The sequence below is a fragment of the Schistocerca nitens genome, chromosome 2, assembly GCF_023898315.1.
Source record: "Schistocerca nitens isolate TAMUIC-IGC-003100 chromosome 2, iqSchNite1.1, whole genome shotgun sequence".
In the NCBI taxonomy this organism is placed as follows: Eukaryota; Metazoa; Arthropoda; class Insecta; order Orthoptera; family Acrididae; genus Schistocerca; species Schistocerca nitens.
The window spans coordinates 1,191,451,706-1,191,467,559 of NC_064615.1; the positions used below are offsets into that span (position 1 = coordinate 1,191,451,706).

A 15,854-nucleotide genomic window follows, 5' to 3' on the forward strand; every position below is an offset into this window, starting at 1 on the left:
CATATTGACCCGAACAGTATATATGTCAAGTAAAAGTGAACAGAACAGCAGGGTTAAGACAGGTCGTGAGATTTTCTCAGGCCTAATATATACACACTCTCGTTTGCCTGTTTGCGTATCTGTGGGAAGGTCCATATAGTCGATCAAACTTTTCAGCATTTCTGCATATTGCTAGCTTTACTTAAGTCACTTTGCAGTGCTTCCCTCACACTTATTTCGAGTCCAGCGTTGCACATTTCAAATGCAGTTTCCAGACCGTTGCACTCAGTTCCACTGTCACATGTAGGCCTATGTTGACCGAGATTTGCTTCCGCGAAACAACAAGAATGATACCATTTTTGTGCCACTACACATATTTTAACAGCTTTTGACACTTTTTTTGCACATAGCATACAATTCACTGACGTTTGTCCAATTTTGACACTACAAGAGAGTATTTATGATTATACAGCCGATAATTCGGCACTTACCAGAAATCACCCCGTATTCAAACTACGGAAAATCCAGGGTGGAATGTAACAATATTATGAAAAGGAAAGTTGCTACTCACCATATAGCGGTGATGCTGAGTCGCAGATAGGCACAACAAAAATCCAGTCACAAATTAGCTTTCGGCCAGTATGGCCTTCGTCAAAAATAGACGACTCTCTCTCTCTCTCTCTCTCTCTCTCTCTCTCGCACACACACACACACACACACACACACACACACACACACGACTGCAGTCTGTGGCAACACTATTATCCCGTATTTTTAGTTCGGCGTGACGCCTCGTCAGTTAACAACTGTCTGGTTCACTGAGTGATTGTATTGTCACTGAGATATGCCAGTTGCTTTGTTAGCTTCGTACTAGTACCAATGACTATATTCACTAGGCCTAAATTTACAGCACTTTAATTAGCATCAGTGCTGTGTGTTTTTGTGTAATAGTTATTCAATAAAGTCATTGCTATTCAGCTATTTGTATAATTGTCAAATGGACTACAGATTAATAAAAAGTTCATTTTGCCTTTACCCCCTTTTTAAACTAAGTTTTTAAAAATGACCTCAAAAATCCGGGCATATTTGATAACCTAGCATTGACAGATCCCCAAGCATGCGCAATTTTCGAGGTCCTAATGCACTTGGTTTCAGAGTCATGAAAGAAGTTAGAGTACGTGGAAGAGACCTTTAGGCTTTAATTAGCAAAAAGTATTGGGTGATAAATGTAGACTTTGACCATCACTTACTGTTTATGAACTGCAGATTAAAACTAAAGAGGCTTAAAGGAGGGAGAAAGGGGGGGGGGGGCGAATTACAGAGATTGGTCCTGAATAAGTTGAAAGAACTGAATTTCTTGAGAGTTTCAAAGATAGGAGTAAACAGTAATTGACTGAAACATATGGAATAAATTACTAGAGAAGATGAATGGGTAGCTTTGAGTGATGAAATAGTGAAGGCAGCCAAGCATCAAATAGGGAGAAATTCTTAGATAACACATAAGATATTGAGTCTAATTGACAAAAAGAGAAGATATAAAAATGTAGCAATTAATGCAAGTGATAGGAAATAGAGATTCCAAAAAGTGAGACTGGCAGAATGTGGTAAATGACCAAAGAAGAACGACAACAGTATTATGAGAAAGGCTATTCACCATATAGAGGAGATGCAGAGTCACAGACATGCACAAGAAGACTGCTGTACATTTTAACTTTCATCTAAAAGACCTCTGGTAGAAGAAAACACAGATGAGCACAAACACACACACACACACACACACACACACACACACACACACACACACACACTCTCTCTCTCTCTCTCACACAAAACCACTGTCTCTGGACACTGTGGCTGGACTGAGTTGTGGGTGGGAGCAGGAAGGTGCAGTGCAGTTTGTGGGAGCATGCAGGGAGAGTGTGGGGCTGCTGGGTACAGTTGGGAGTTTGGTGGGGCAGATTGGAAAAAGAGAGAAGGGGAAAATGACAAGTGGGTGTGTTGGTGGAATGGAAGGCTGTGTTGTGCTGGCTTGGGAGCATGGAAGGACACAGGTTAGTAGAGGCCAGGGGCTAGCAAATGTTGGGGTCAGAGGGGTTACTGGAATGTAGGATATATTGCAGAGAGAATTACCATGTGCACAGTTCAGAAAGGGGAATGTTTGGATGAGAAATGTGAGGCTGTAGGAGCATGCATGGCTACAGGGAAAATTAGATAGCAAGCCATAACAAAACTATACAACCTGACATATGAGGGTTGGAATTTAAATAGTGGCAACTGTTTATTCACAACTGTTACAAAAGAGTTACATGTTTGCACCTGTTAATGTCCTTCAAAATAGTCATCAGCATTGTGCAAAACCCATTGCCAGTGATGTGGATTGTAGTATACCATTAGCAGAGACTGTTCTGTTGATGGTGCGAATGGAGTGGTCTAAAGTTATGGTGATTCTCATGTATGACAGTAATGGTGTTATCCTAATGCACTATGTTCCTCCACAGCAGACTGTCAGTGCACGGTATTACTGTTCATTTTTGGAGCATCACCTGCGACCAGCTTTGCGAAAGAAGCGGTGACACTTCATGCACGACCCACCCATAATTTTGCACGACAGCACTGGTGCATACAGTGCAAACTGTGGCTGCTCTGTTCGGTTGATGGGACTGGGAAGTACTGTACCGTGCACCATACTCCCCAGACTTAAGGTGAAGGAACCAGTTCATGGCATTTGCTTCAGAACTGTTCTAGAGATTTGACAATCAGTAGATCGCTCCATTCGCACCACCAACAGAACAGGCTCTGCTAACGGTATACTATGCCCTCCACATCACTGGCAATGGGTTCTACACAATGCTGGTGACTACTTTGAAGGACAGTAACAGGTGCAAACATGTAACTCTTTTGTATCGGTTCTGAATAAATAGTTGCCACTATTTAAGTTCCAATCCTCGTATAAGTTACTTCAAATGACTGAATATATGACTCCCATGTCGAGAACAGTTTTCACACTTATTCTAGAAAATTTTATTACTTTTTTTCTGCTACTTATAAAACTTTAAGCATTAATTTTCGTGCTGGTGTGACAAATGGGTAGTAGGTATTTGAACGTTATTTATCAACAAAATAACTCACTCCAGAGAAAAGATCTGTATACAACAACAATCTTGATTATTCAAAGACTGTGGCCTCCAAAACAATAATGGAGTTTTCAGTTGGAGGGATGCCTAATTCTGGCTTTTTATGATAAGATTCTATATTTATCAGATTCTACACCGAAATTGGGCGGAGCTAGCCCCTCTTTTGATTATAATGTATCACAAATCCCTCAAACAACAGTCTGTGCCCAGTAGGCGCAAGAAAATACAGGTCACACCCAATTACATACAGCAAGGGTAGCAGATGTGATTCACAAAACTACTATCCAATTTGTTGTTGAAGCTTAGAATATATTCTGAACTCAAACATAATGAGGCATCTCAAATAAAATTACCTCCTCCATGCCAGCCAACACAGATTCCAAAAATATCGATCGTGTGAAACCCCACTCATGCTTTCCTCACGTGATGAACTGAAAGCTTTGGACTGAGCCAGTTAGTGTATTTCCCTCTTGTGTGGGCTCTTGAACTTCTGTTCTGATGGTCTACATTTTCAAAGAAGGCATTTAGGAATGCTTCACAAGTGGTCTTGTCATGTCCACCACGTGCAAAACTGTAATTTTTCCAACTTACTGTTGGATAGTTACAGTCTCCTCCAAACAAAAACTTTATAATTCGCCATAATACATAATAGCAAACTGAGGTTTTCTGTAAAGTTTTCGGTTACATGTGAGGGTGAGCATAGTCGTTGATAGAAAAAATTTGGATTAAAAGTTTATGCCTATCATTGATACTGAGCCTTGCCCAAAAAATGATGTATGCACCCACAGTTTATATCTTACTGAATTTGAGTTTTTTGTCTGCTGTGACAAATACATCATCTGCATATCCATTAGCATATCCTTTCGATATATGTTGAGATCCAACTCTAAAATCTCATTACTGTGAATTCTGGGCTTTAGTCAGCTTCCTGTTCCTAGTATTATATGAGCTCCACTGCTTTTTAGGACTGCTTCAATTCTGAAACTTTATAGCACTGCTATTGCTGTTGATCATTATGGATTCTAGTAGTTTCACCTGTGGGGACAATATCTATGTATCTCACACTGGTCCTCTGGGGTCTCCCACTGCTGTCAGTACCTGGACTGAAGCTAAAACATCCCTTGTGTGCTTTGCACACTTGTACTACTCATCTAAGAACCAAAGGGCCATGATGTGTTCTGGGGACTATAATGCAGATGGTGAGCCTCACTGAAACTTTTTGGTCTTCTCAGCTCTCTCTCCCAATCACAGTGACAATCCAGTTATGACCTTGGACCACAAACAGCAGTTATTATTGATTTCAATATGATTTAAAACCTGCAGTTGGTTGCACCTTCTTTCCTCAGTGGCTTTTGTGATCAATGAAGTGAAAAGCTTTCCATAAATCTAAAATTATATGTATTGTTAATTTTTATTTGCCATTTGAATTATAGTACTATTGAGACACTCATGTATTGCTGAGGTAAAAAGACACTTACCAGAAATATAATTTATAACATCAACCAGCCACAACTATTGTTTAAAACACTTTATTTAAATTAAACCATTACTAGTTCTGGAAACTGATTTGTAATAAATGTGAAACCGGTAAAGGTTTGGTTTAAACAAATGTTTTGAAACCATACGTGTGGCTGGTTGCTGTTATAAATTATAAACATTATAAATTTTATAGTTGTACTACAGCCACAATTCTTGTAGCATCTACTTTTGACAAGATAGCTTTAAAGACATTGTTTGAACATAAACAGTTGTTTTTCAGAAAACAAACACACACACACACACACACACACACACACACACACACACACACACACACACACACAAAAAGAACTAGTTCACACAGAATATGTCATTCGAGGAACAATATTTCAAAATATTTTGACATAGTTACTGGAAGTGAGATTTATTGATCATTTTGTGTATGGCTTTTGAGTTCAGTAATGTATCTGATTTGCCATAGGAGCCAATGAGTTCAGTCACTTTTATAAATTTATTTGGAGCTGTACAGTTGATGACTCAATACATATTGATGAGTCTTTATTGTGTACTAAAATTTTTCATTAGTTCGTAAATAACTTAATTTTTTTATTATTTTTTACTCCTTCCTAAGGTTATACAGTGAAGTTAAACTGTGGCCAAAACAGTAGATTTCTCTTATGTAGAGTTCTATGAAGTAGGGTCCTATGCTCAGTTCTCCAAAAGCAGGAACGTAATAACAGTAAACAGTGCTGCTGCCAGTTTTCTAATATACAATAAAATCCAGAGAGAAGTATGCAGCAAGTATAAAAACTATTGCTATAAGTGTTTCAGAGAGAAATTTGAAATGTTGGAGCTTGATTATACTCATTTCTGTTGTTCTGTACTGATAAGTGCCAAATGGAAGGAAAAAAAGCACTGTAGGCAAGTTTTATTACAGTGTACAAATTCACTTGTTATTTACAAGGGAACATTGTTTTATTGACAGGCAGTGCTCCCAGAGTGCAGGATAAGCAACTTCACCACAGACTGGAATTCGGGAATCTACCTCAGTGCTCTTCTGGATTATTGCAAACCGGGTCTGTTTCCACACTGGAGGAGCTTAAACCCAAGAGACAGGTAAGATATGCAGTGTACATAATTTCTTATTAAACTGTGAAGCCCAATATAAATTTGAGATGTACACAAAAGGTTTACAATAAAATGGAGTACCTTCATTATAAGATGCAAACAGAAACAACATATAGTGGACATGATGAATTGCAGAGAGGCACAACAAAAAGACTCTCACAACTGTAGCTTTCAGTCATTAAGGCCTTCGTCAACGTAACATATTGTCCAAGTCACAGTTTGGATTTCTTAAAGGTTCTGGTATAGAGAAAGCTATTTACACTTACAGTGAGAATGTACTTAATTTATTTTATAATAAATTAGAGGCTACCGGAATTTTCTGTGACCTGTCATTATGTCATACAGGATCATATTATGAAATTTCAACCGAGTGAAAGCTTTTAGGGTGCAAAAGTGTGTGATAAGAATCATTTACGCTGTAAATTCAAGAACATCATGTAGAAACTTGTTCGGGGTACTTGGTATTCTAACCTCTTCTACTCAGTATATTTATTCCTTGATGAAATTTGCTGCAAGTAATGTATCTTTTTTTGCAACAAATAGCTCAATACATAGTACCAATACCAGGAATAAGGACAATCTACATAAAGACCTAAAATCAATTACCTTCGTCCAAAAAGGGGTCCAATATTCAGGAACACACATTTTCAATAAATTGCCAGCAACCATTAAAAACTTGGTTTCAGATAAAGCACAGTTTAAACAGATTTTGAAAGACTTTTTGGTAGGCGATTCCTTCTATTCTATACATGAATATCTTAACAGTGATTGTTAAGCCAATTTAAGTAAAAATGTATTTTTAGATTTTAGTTTTGACAGCACTTGGTCACAACATCAAGATTTGTTATTTTTTGTATGATAAATTTATTAATAGTGCATAACAATGTTTCATTCTGACAGCATGTTAAGTATGTAAATATTAGCTGTTCCAGTTTACCGCATTGTATTCACCTATTTCGACAATCTCCTGACAAATGATCGGGGTAATAAGTATTACATTCAAATGTTTTATGTTTTTATGTTATACTTTCTGACATGTTCCACACCCTTGAGAATCATCTCATTTTTTGGGTCTATGGAATGAAAACTCAATCTAATCTAACCTCTAACAATAGACACACATACGCATGCATATGTACACACACTCAAAGGAACTCAACTCACACACGCAACTGCAGTCTCAGGCAACTGAAACCACACTCCTGAGACTGCAGTCGTGTGTGTGAGTTGCATTTGTGTGAGTGAATGTGCATGTGCGTATCTGTGTCTATTGTTGACGAAGGCCTTAATGGCTGAAACCTATAATTGTGAGAGTCTTTTTGTTGCGCCTAACTGTGAGACAGCATCTCTGCTATATGGTGAGCAGAAACTTTCTCTTACACACCTGTTTTCCTAGAGAAGCAGTGTTAAATCTTCCTGAATTATGAGCAAATGAATAGTAATTACCTGAGTTTGAAAACCAGATATTCTCTGTTCGGTTCTAAAGGTGGAAAAAAAAAAAGAACCAGGAAAGATGTTTATGCATGCATTTGCCACAAATAAATCAAAGCAACATTAAAAATATATACTATTGAGTTAAAACATAATGGCCACTTAGCAACATGTTGGTCCACCTTTATACTGCAGTACAGCAATGATACTGTGTGTACAGATCTAAAAAATTGTTACTATCCGGAGGTACATGGCACCCTACATCTTCCCGTAGGTCATGCAGTTCCTGTAATTTAGAGGCAGGTGATCTGTGAGCACATGAGCTTGCGCCAGCTAGTGTCCTAAATGTATTTTGTCACTGAATTTAGTGGTTGAGACATTGAAGTGCGTTCATTATCGCATCCTCAAACCACCATATGACAACTGTGCCACTGTGACACATCCACCCTGCCAGAAGACATCACCACCGCCAGTGAAGACGTCGAACATGAAGGCGTACGAGAGGTCCACAATAGTGTTCATGTAGTCTCTCATGAACTGTGGCCCACATCAGAGGGTATCTGTGCAGAGGCCAGACTAACCAGTGGTTCCTGAAGATTGGCATCAGTTCCAGGGGCAACAGTTAAAAGAAAGGGGAAACTGCATCTGTTATTTTCCCCAAGGGCATGTAGCTCTACAGTATGGCATAATGATAATGGCATCCTTTAGGGTGAGATATGCTGGGGGTAAAATATCTTCCCTCCATTCCCGTCAGAAGTAAAAACAAAAACCAGCATTCTAGAGATTGGAGTGTGGAATGTTAGACCCCTTAATTTAAAAAGAAAGTGGATAGGTTGTTGTCAGATTTAGTCAAAATTAGTGAAGTGTAATGCCAGGAACAACGGGACTTCTGGTCTGGTGAGAATTGGGGTATCAGCACAAAATCAAACTGGGGTAACTGTAGCGAATGCATCACTGTAGCCGAGATACACACAAAATCGACACTTGCCACAGTAGTGTAAGTTTATATGCCGACCCACTCTGCAGACGATGAAGAGATTGAATCTGTAATGAGACAGAAGAAATTGTTCAGTTAGTAGAGGGAGACAAAAATTTAATTGTGGTTGGGGACTGAAATTTGATTGTAGGAAAAGGAAGGGAAGGAAAAATAGTAAGAGAATATGGGCTGGGGGGAAACAAATGATAGAATAAGATGTCTGGTAGAATTTTGTATAGTGCACAGCTTAACCATTACTAACACTTGGTTTAGGAAATGTATAAGAAGGTTGTACACGTGGAAGAGGCTTGGGAATACTGGAAGTTTTTGTGTTGATTTTGTAATAGTAAGACAGATATTTTGAAACCAAAAACCAAAAAGATGGAACCTGAATAAATTGAAGGAGCCAGAATTCAGTGGCCAGAGACAGTGGTCATGTGTGTCTGAGTTGTGCTTGCATGAATGTGTGTGTGTTTGGGTGTGTATGTGTTTTCTACTTTAGAAGAAGGCCTTTTTGGCTGAAAACTTAAATGTATAAAGTCTTTTTTTTGTGCTTGCCTGTGACTCAGCATCTGATCCATACGGTGAGTGGCAATCTATCATTTTCATAATAAAGTCGTTATAACTCCTTAAACAGTTGTCTATCTATTATTCTTACAGCACGTTTCTGAGCCATGAAGACACTTTTTGTTAAAGATGAGCTACCCCAGAACATTATTCCATGTGATATTATTGAGAGAAAATATGGAAACATGTCTCCTTATTGATTTGTATGTCCCCAAGATTTGCAATGAGTCTAAGTGGAAACATGGCTGAATTAAGTTGTATTAGGAATTCCAAAATGTGCTTTTTTCTATTTAAATTCTTATCAATATGAACACCTAAGAACTTTGTAGACCCACTGTATTTATTATTTCCTCACCGTGTGTTACACATATTGTAGTGCCCTTAGATGTGCAGAACTGAATGTGCTGCATCTTTTTAAAATTGAAGGTGAGACAGTTTGCAGAAAACAAGTCAACTATACTTTTAAGATCATTGTTTACTATTTCTTCTGTTGCTATATGTATACTTGGATTGATTACAATACTAGTTGAATGTGAAAAAAGAACCAGTTGTGCTTGTTGTATATTTGATAAAAAATCATTTATGTATACGAGGAACTAGCACACGTGACATTGAGCCTTGTGGAACCCTATACACGAATTATCCTCTGCCAGAATGATGTCCTCTGATTACATTTGTTGCATTACTAGGTACAAGTTTCTGCTGTTTTGGGTTAGATATAATGTTATCCACAGGTTGGCTATACCAACAGTCATATAAAACCTCAGTTTATCTTAGAATATTGTTACTCACACAGTCAAATGGCCTTTGATAGGTCACAGAAAATTCCAGCCGGCACTATTTTGTTACTTAATGCTTGTAAATTTAGTGAGTGTAAATGTAAATGGCATTCTCAGAAGAATAACTCGCTGAAAATAGTTTTGTTGTTCAGGTGAGATTCTATTACAGAGTAAATAATCTTCTCAAAAATTTTGGAAAATTATGTCAGTTGTGAAACAAGTTGAATGCCTTGAGTTATTGATTTGTTATGTTTATCAGGTAAGACAGGGCTTATTATATGGAAACAAATCTTTAGAACTGTATGGAAAACACCATCAAAACCAGATGACTTTTATTTTTCAGAGAATATATAATTCCTTAATTTCAGAAGGAGAAATTGGTGATACATTCATAGAAGTGAATTTTATGAGAGTTGCTTTTTCAACATACTGCTGTGTTTTTCCTCTTGAACAGTTTGTCCCAATATTTTCTACTATATTTAAGAAATGGTTATTAAATATATCTGTCACCTGTGACTCATCATTTAAAGCCCTTGCAGTCAGTTCTGTATCCTGTTCTGTGCCTGGTTGGAATAGGCTTACTTCATTACATACCATAACCTTAAGTCTGTTGTCAGAATACCTGATATTTAATATAATGTGCATAGCCTTTGATTTTTTAATGACGTTTCTTAGTTATTTTGAGTAGTTTTTGTAGTGTGAAAATACTGCAGTGTCTCTACTTGTTCTTGCCAACACATACATTTCCTCTTTTTTTTTTTTTTTTTTTTTTTTTTTTTCCTCTCCAGGGATGTTCAATTCAATGTCTTTCCTGATTAGCTTCTGCAGAAAGTTATTTTCAAATCATGATCTGAATTTATCATGGAACAGATTAAATTTTATGTTTGTTCATTATAAATTTCATCCCAAGCTATCTCTTGTAAACTGTTCTTAAAACCATTTATATGGAATTATTAATTATTCTAACTGATTTCCACTGAATTTGTCACATAAACTAGTCCTATCTGTTGTGGAATAAGCCTCAGTAACTGCAGAGTTTGACTGGGTCACCACCTGAAAGTGCTGTTGTATGACTAATCCTTAAAATGTGTAGTAAAAAGCTTCTGTTTAAGTTAAAAACTGGAAGGTTACCAATATCACATTTCTAAGATCCTATTGGTGATGACAAGATATCTTACAAGTTTACACACTGGTAGCTAATATGGAGATATGTGGAGTTTCATAGTTCTTATTTCTTCAAAAAGTAAAACCCGATACAGGATAGGTGAAGTGGACGTATGTTGCTTCGCACACAATTAAACAATGGAAATTCCAGGTAGGAATATCCACTCTGTGGAAATTATAGATTGCTACTTACTATAAAGATGGAACATTAAGTTGCAGACAGATACAATTACAAGACACTCACATAAACCTTTTGGTCACAGCCTTCACCAGTAAAAGAGAAACACACACACACACCATTCATACACACAAGTAAGCACACCTCATGCACACATGATTGCTAACTCCCTTAAAATACACATCATCAGCAAAAGAGAAACACACAAACCATTCACACACAGAAGTAAGCATGCCTCATGCACAACATGATTGCCAACTCTGGCAACTTGGGTTGGAGCTGCCATAGTTGCCGATCATTTGTGCATGAGGTGTGCTTACTTGTGAGTATGAATGGTGTGTGTGTTTCCCATTTGTTGTTGGAGGCTGTGGCTGAAACCTTTTATGTAAGTGTTTTTTTAATTATGCCTGTATGCAACTTAACATGTATTCTTTATGGTGTGTAGCAATCTATTTTTTCCACATTATTAATATTCACAATTGCATAGAAAAAGCCACAGAACTGTAGTTGATCTGAAATTTGTTGAAATGACCCGAAACACACGTTCTGATTGTCTATTACTCATTACTATAAAACATGTGCTCTCAACCCAGTTTTTACAGACATAGATGCAAAAGGCTTCCAATGCTGGGCTAAAGAATAGACTTGCTGTACCAGCTGGAGACTGATAGCAAAATAAACAGGATGACAGAAACCTAATAGGACACTGACTGACATGATGCAAGCTTTAGCCTTATAAAGGCTCACTCCAGGATATCACTGAACTTTGTTAATTTATAATAGTTTACAAATTCCTTGGTCAGAAAGTTGATCTTTTACCAGCTGTTGATTTTGTCATTATATTTTGTTTGTATACTGTTTCTCATGAGCAGTATCTGTTAGGTTATGGAATACTATTTTATGCCTATGCAGTGGGAATCGTGGGTTTATGACCATGAGATCCGTCTTCTGTGATAAAATATAGTATATTTTTGATTAGGGACTAAGGCTCCTTAATATGGTTGTCAATAGATTCAGAAAAATCAGACAATCAGAAGTATATCAAAAGATCCTGGAAATTTATGGTAGTTCAGCTATACTTATATTTCCCTATTAGCTCATAAGATTTTTTTCTGTGGACGGAGGTATGAAGTTTTGTAAATGCAGTCACTTTTGATTGCTATCATTTCTGATGAAACTATTTAGCTCATTGCAACCAGGTCAACAAAATGAATAAGGAAGTTTTGTGGAGTGAATTTATTTCTACCATTCTGATAATTTGCAAGATATGTGCTTAATATGGAAACTTTAACATCAGAATTTTCGAAAGAAAATAAGTGAAAATTTTATGTCGACCTTAATAGGTGAAACAGGTACCGGGCTATAACATCAGAGTCACTTCTGCCAGTGGATTTCCCCATTTGCAGCCCTTATCACTTGAGTGAACCCCATTCATCTCTGCTCTGCTTATATAATTTTCTGACTATTTCTCATGGCCACAATGACACCAGGTGGCATTCAGTCTGGTGGCAGGAAAGAATTGTAATATTTTAGCTAATCAGTGTAAATTAAGAGAGGAATACAAGAAACATCTGGTCTCATTACCACCATACTAGTTTGCTGTTTGGATTTTTGCTATTTACATCTTTTTGGATCAGTCCCTTGTTTTATTAATTATTTCTCTCCCCCACAGAACTACCAACTTTATTACTTCTTCTCTTTGAAACTTGATACAGTTTGAAAGGTCTGTGTGGAAGACAAACAGTATAAGAAGTGATATAACCATTCACCATATAGTTGAGGCCTTTATTGGGTGACAGATGCATACACAAGATATTCTGAAGACTAAACAGTGATAAAAATACAAAATTGTTGAGGCTTTCGTGGCCACTTGTTGACAAACTGCCTATTGGCTTCTGTCTCGGGTTCTTCGGCCGACGTTCATCTAATGATTTTTCTGACGTTTCGCCAGCACGAGTGGCTGGCATTGTCAAAGCTTCACCCTCCATTGCCGGTGGTGAACTGGAGCCGAGCTCGCGGGCGCAGACTATATGTACCTGGCGCGCCAACGTCCGAGGGCTTCTCCGCGGTCATTTCCGGTGCGGTTCTCCTCTTGCTACCTGCGACGGTCGTTCGCTGCAGTACGGGAAGCCAGGATCCATTGACCTTAAGGCTTTCCTCTTTCTTGTTCAAACTGTTCGCGTGTTTTTGTATTTCTACAGCTTCTCTGAACAAGCGCGTGTGATAGTGGTTCTCTACAGCCAGAACTTCCGTGTCGGCGAATTTTATTACGTGGTCGGTCTCATTCAGTGCGTGTTCTGCCACGGCCGATTTCTCCACCTGCCCCAACCTGCAATGTCGCTTATGCTCCTTGATCCTGGTGTTAATGGATCGTCGGGATGACTGACAAAGGTTATCACTAAAATATTCATATAATAGACCCTATGTCTTTCACATTGCTGAGAACAGCCTTCACAACAATATGATTGCAGTCAAGATTTCACAGCAGAATACTGTCACTTAAAGTGAATCAAGCAGTGCTAGTAAATTACTAGCTGAGTACTGGTTACAAAGTGTTAAACAGTGTGCCATTACTTTGGAAACTAAATTCAAGCTCTACTCAAAAAAAGAGAGATAATTTTGCTAATGAGAGTTTGGTCAAGCTGACAAAGGGAGGTGGTTGCAATGTCTGATGTCAATGGTGGCTTGCAGCATGTAGAAACCTGCTACAATGCTCCTATTATTGCTGCATTAAAATGCTGGCATTGTTACAGTTTTTGTCTGAGATAATGAACAGCAAAACTGTAACAAGACTAAGCATCGAGTGCCAGGAACCAAATGTGAATTTGGCATCTTCCAAGCACGTCATATAAATGCAACTACTAATTTTCACGTGGGCAGATCAGGGGTGAGGCAGCTACAGCAAAACTTTAGTGGCCTCTGTGTGACCAGCCTTCAGTAAACCTTCATTACTAAACAATAGATCTCCTGACAACTTCTGAGAAAGGTAGTGGCTTAGTTCTGCCTGTTGGGACAAAGAAAGCAGATAATTCTTTCATTTCTCAGAAGTTTCCTATTCTGCATAGGTGCCAACCAATGCAAAGAAGGAAGCCATCTTTATCAAGACACCTCTTTGAAGAAGGAGCTGTTTAAATTTTATTCAGATTCTAACAGATGTCACCATTACAGAGAAATTGCTAAATTCTCTTACATTGGTCATATCATAGAGCACTTTCTGGGATCCCATTCTGCAGTATGTAAGGAGTCTGACTACAATTGTCTCTTTACTCTTTTATTTTTGTCTGGCAGAGAGGGAAGGGATATAAGTATCAAAATAAAATTAATATTTAAAAAAATGAAATACACCAGAGTGTTATTTATAAAGAAGGAATCAATATTCTGTAGGAATATTGGTTTGATGTCAATTAATTGATGATCTCTTTCTTTTTTAGTTGACCTCATGTGAGCCTTCATGTAAGGGCCTCAATACGTGGTGAAGTGGTCTCAACTTGTAGCATTACAGTGGGAGATGTCCTGAGGCATCGAGGAATGATCAGTTGGGTGATGGAGGTGGGGGAGAGGAATTTGGGGGGGGGGTGGAGAGAGAGGTGGGGTGGAGTGGGGGGAGGGATAAAATTGTAGAGGAAGAGGACTATGTATTGACTGCACTGAGCAAATTCAAATGGGAGTGGGTTGCACTATCTGTTCAGAGGTAAAGAGGCTTCCACTGCATAAACTAGTGTGGAGAATTGCATTGAACCAATCTTCAGTCTGGAGGCCAGAACAACAAAATATGTTAGAATTTGAAGATGTTTTTAAAAGAATTCATATTAAATGTTTGTAGTATGTATTCACCAGCTAAGTAAGTATAATCTGTTAATAAAAACTATTTTGCAAGAAGCAACTTTAATTTATGTTACAGCATTGAAAACTGCCGTAATGCTATGGAGATAGCAAGAAGAGAGTTCCAGATACCAATGGTCCTTGAACCAGAATATTTAGCTTCTCCTTTCCTTGATGAACTGTCAGGTATGACGTATTTGTCATATTTCATGAAAGAGGACAGTCCAGGATATCATGCTACCCTGCGATGGGTGAACAGTCAAGTACCTGAACTTAACGTGCGGAATTTCACTGTGAGTATGTTTGGAAAGCATTTGGAGTATTTAAATTTTGATATGATATTTCTCACCTCCCTTCTCTCTCAAAACTGCCACTTTCATTTTGCTTTTCTTACTTATCCTCCTTCCACTTTCATTGCTTTCTGACTTGTCTTTTTGGAGACCACTTTGCACTGATTTTATTCAGCTTGGTTCATTTTAGTTGTGTGATGAGATTCCTGAACTCAGTACGGTTAATTTCAGAGAGACTGGAATGATGGAACTGTACTCTGCTCCATAGTGAGGTCTCTGGGTGGTCCTGTGCCAGGATATGAGACAATGTCAACAGATCCCAGCTCTTGGGAGAATAATCTCAGCAAAGGTGAGTATAGCATTCATGATACAAGATTTTCATTTTGCATATGCCACATATTAATGTTAATGAGTAAGCAATTTAAAAATAAATTCAAAATTTTCATCAACAACTAGCTGGTTTATTACTTGTGATATGATGTCACAGATTGTGGCACAAATACAGCTGCTTGAGGTTGCATTTCAACAGTTACCCAAGTACAGAATTTAATGCAGGCTTTGTTCTGTAATGGAAATTGTTGGGTTTATTGTTCACTATTTGTCTCCCATAAAGTCATCCCAATATTTAGGACCTATAGTGAACCATGTAGGAAGACCTTAGTGTGAAATCCACATTTAATTACTAATGAAAACTACCCCAAGAATTCCAAATCATAGGTTGTAACTCATGTAACACAGCTTTCACAAATTACATAAATGATTTACTCGATTTGGGTAGTATGTTATTGTTTTTTCATATGAGGCACTTAGTGTTGCGCCATTAAATCCAGTGAAAAAGTTCATCAACATTTTACACACACACACACACACACACACACACACACACACACACACACACCACCAGAATATGTTAAAACTTCAAGTTCT

General features: G+C 37.9%; 1 protein-coding gene across 1 annotated transcript in view; it reads left to right on the forward strand.

Moving 5' to 3' along the window:
• LOC126237535 (filamin-A) overlaps nt 1–15,854 on the forward strand; it is a 914,413-nt gene that overhangs the window by 276,260 nt on the left and 622,299 nt on the right. Inside the window, exons 3-5 of the mRNA XM_049947718.1 lie at nt 5,578–5,708; nt 14,717–14,930; nt 15,159–15,276. Coding sequence (XP_049803675.1) covers nt 5,578–5,708; nt 14,717–14,930; nt 15,159–15,276 — 463 coding nt within the window. The remainder of the gene's footprint in view (nt 1–5,577; nt 5,709–14,716; nt 14,931–15,158; nt 15,277–15,854) is intronic.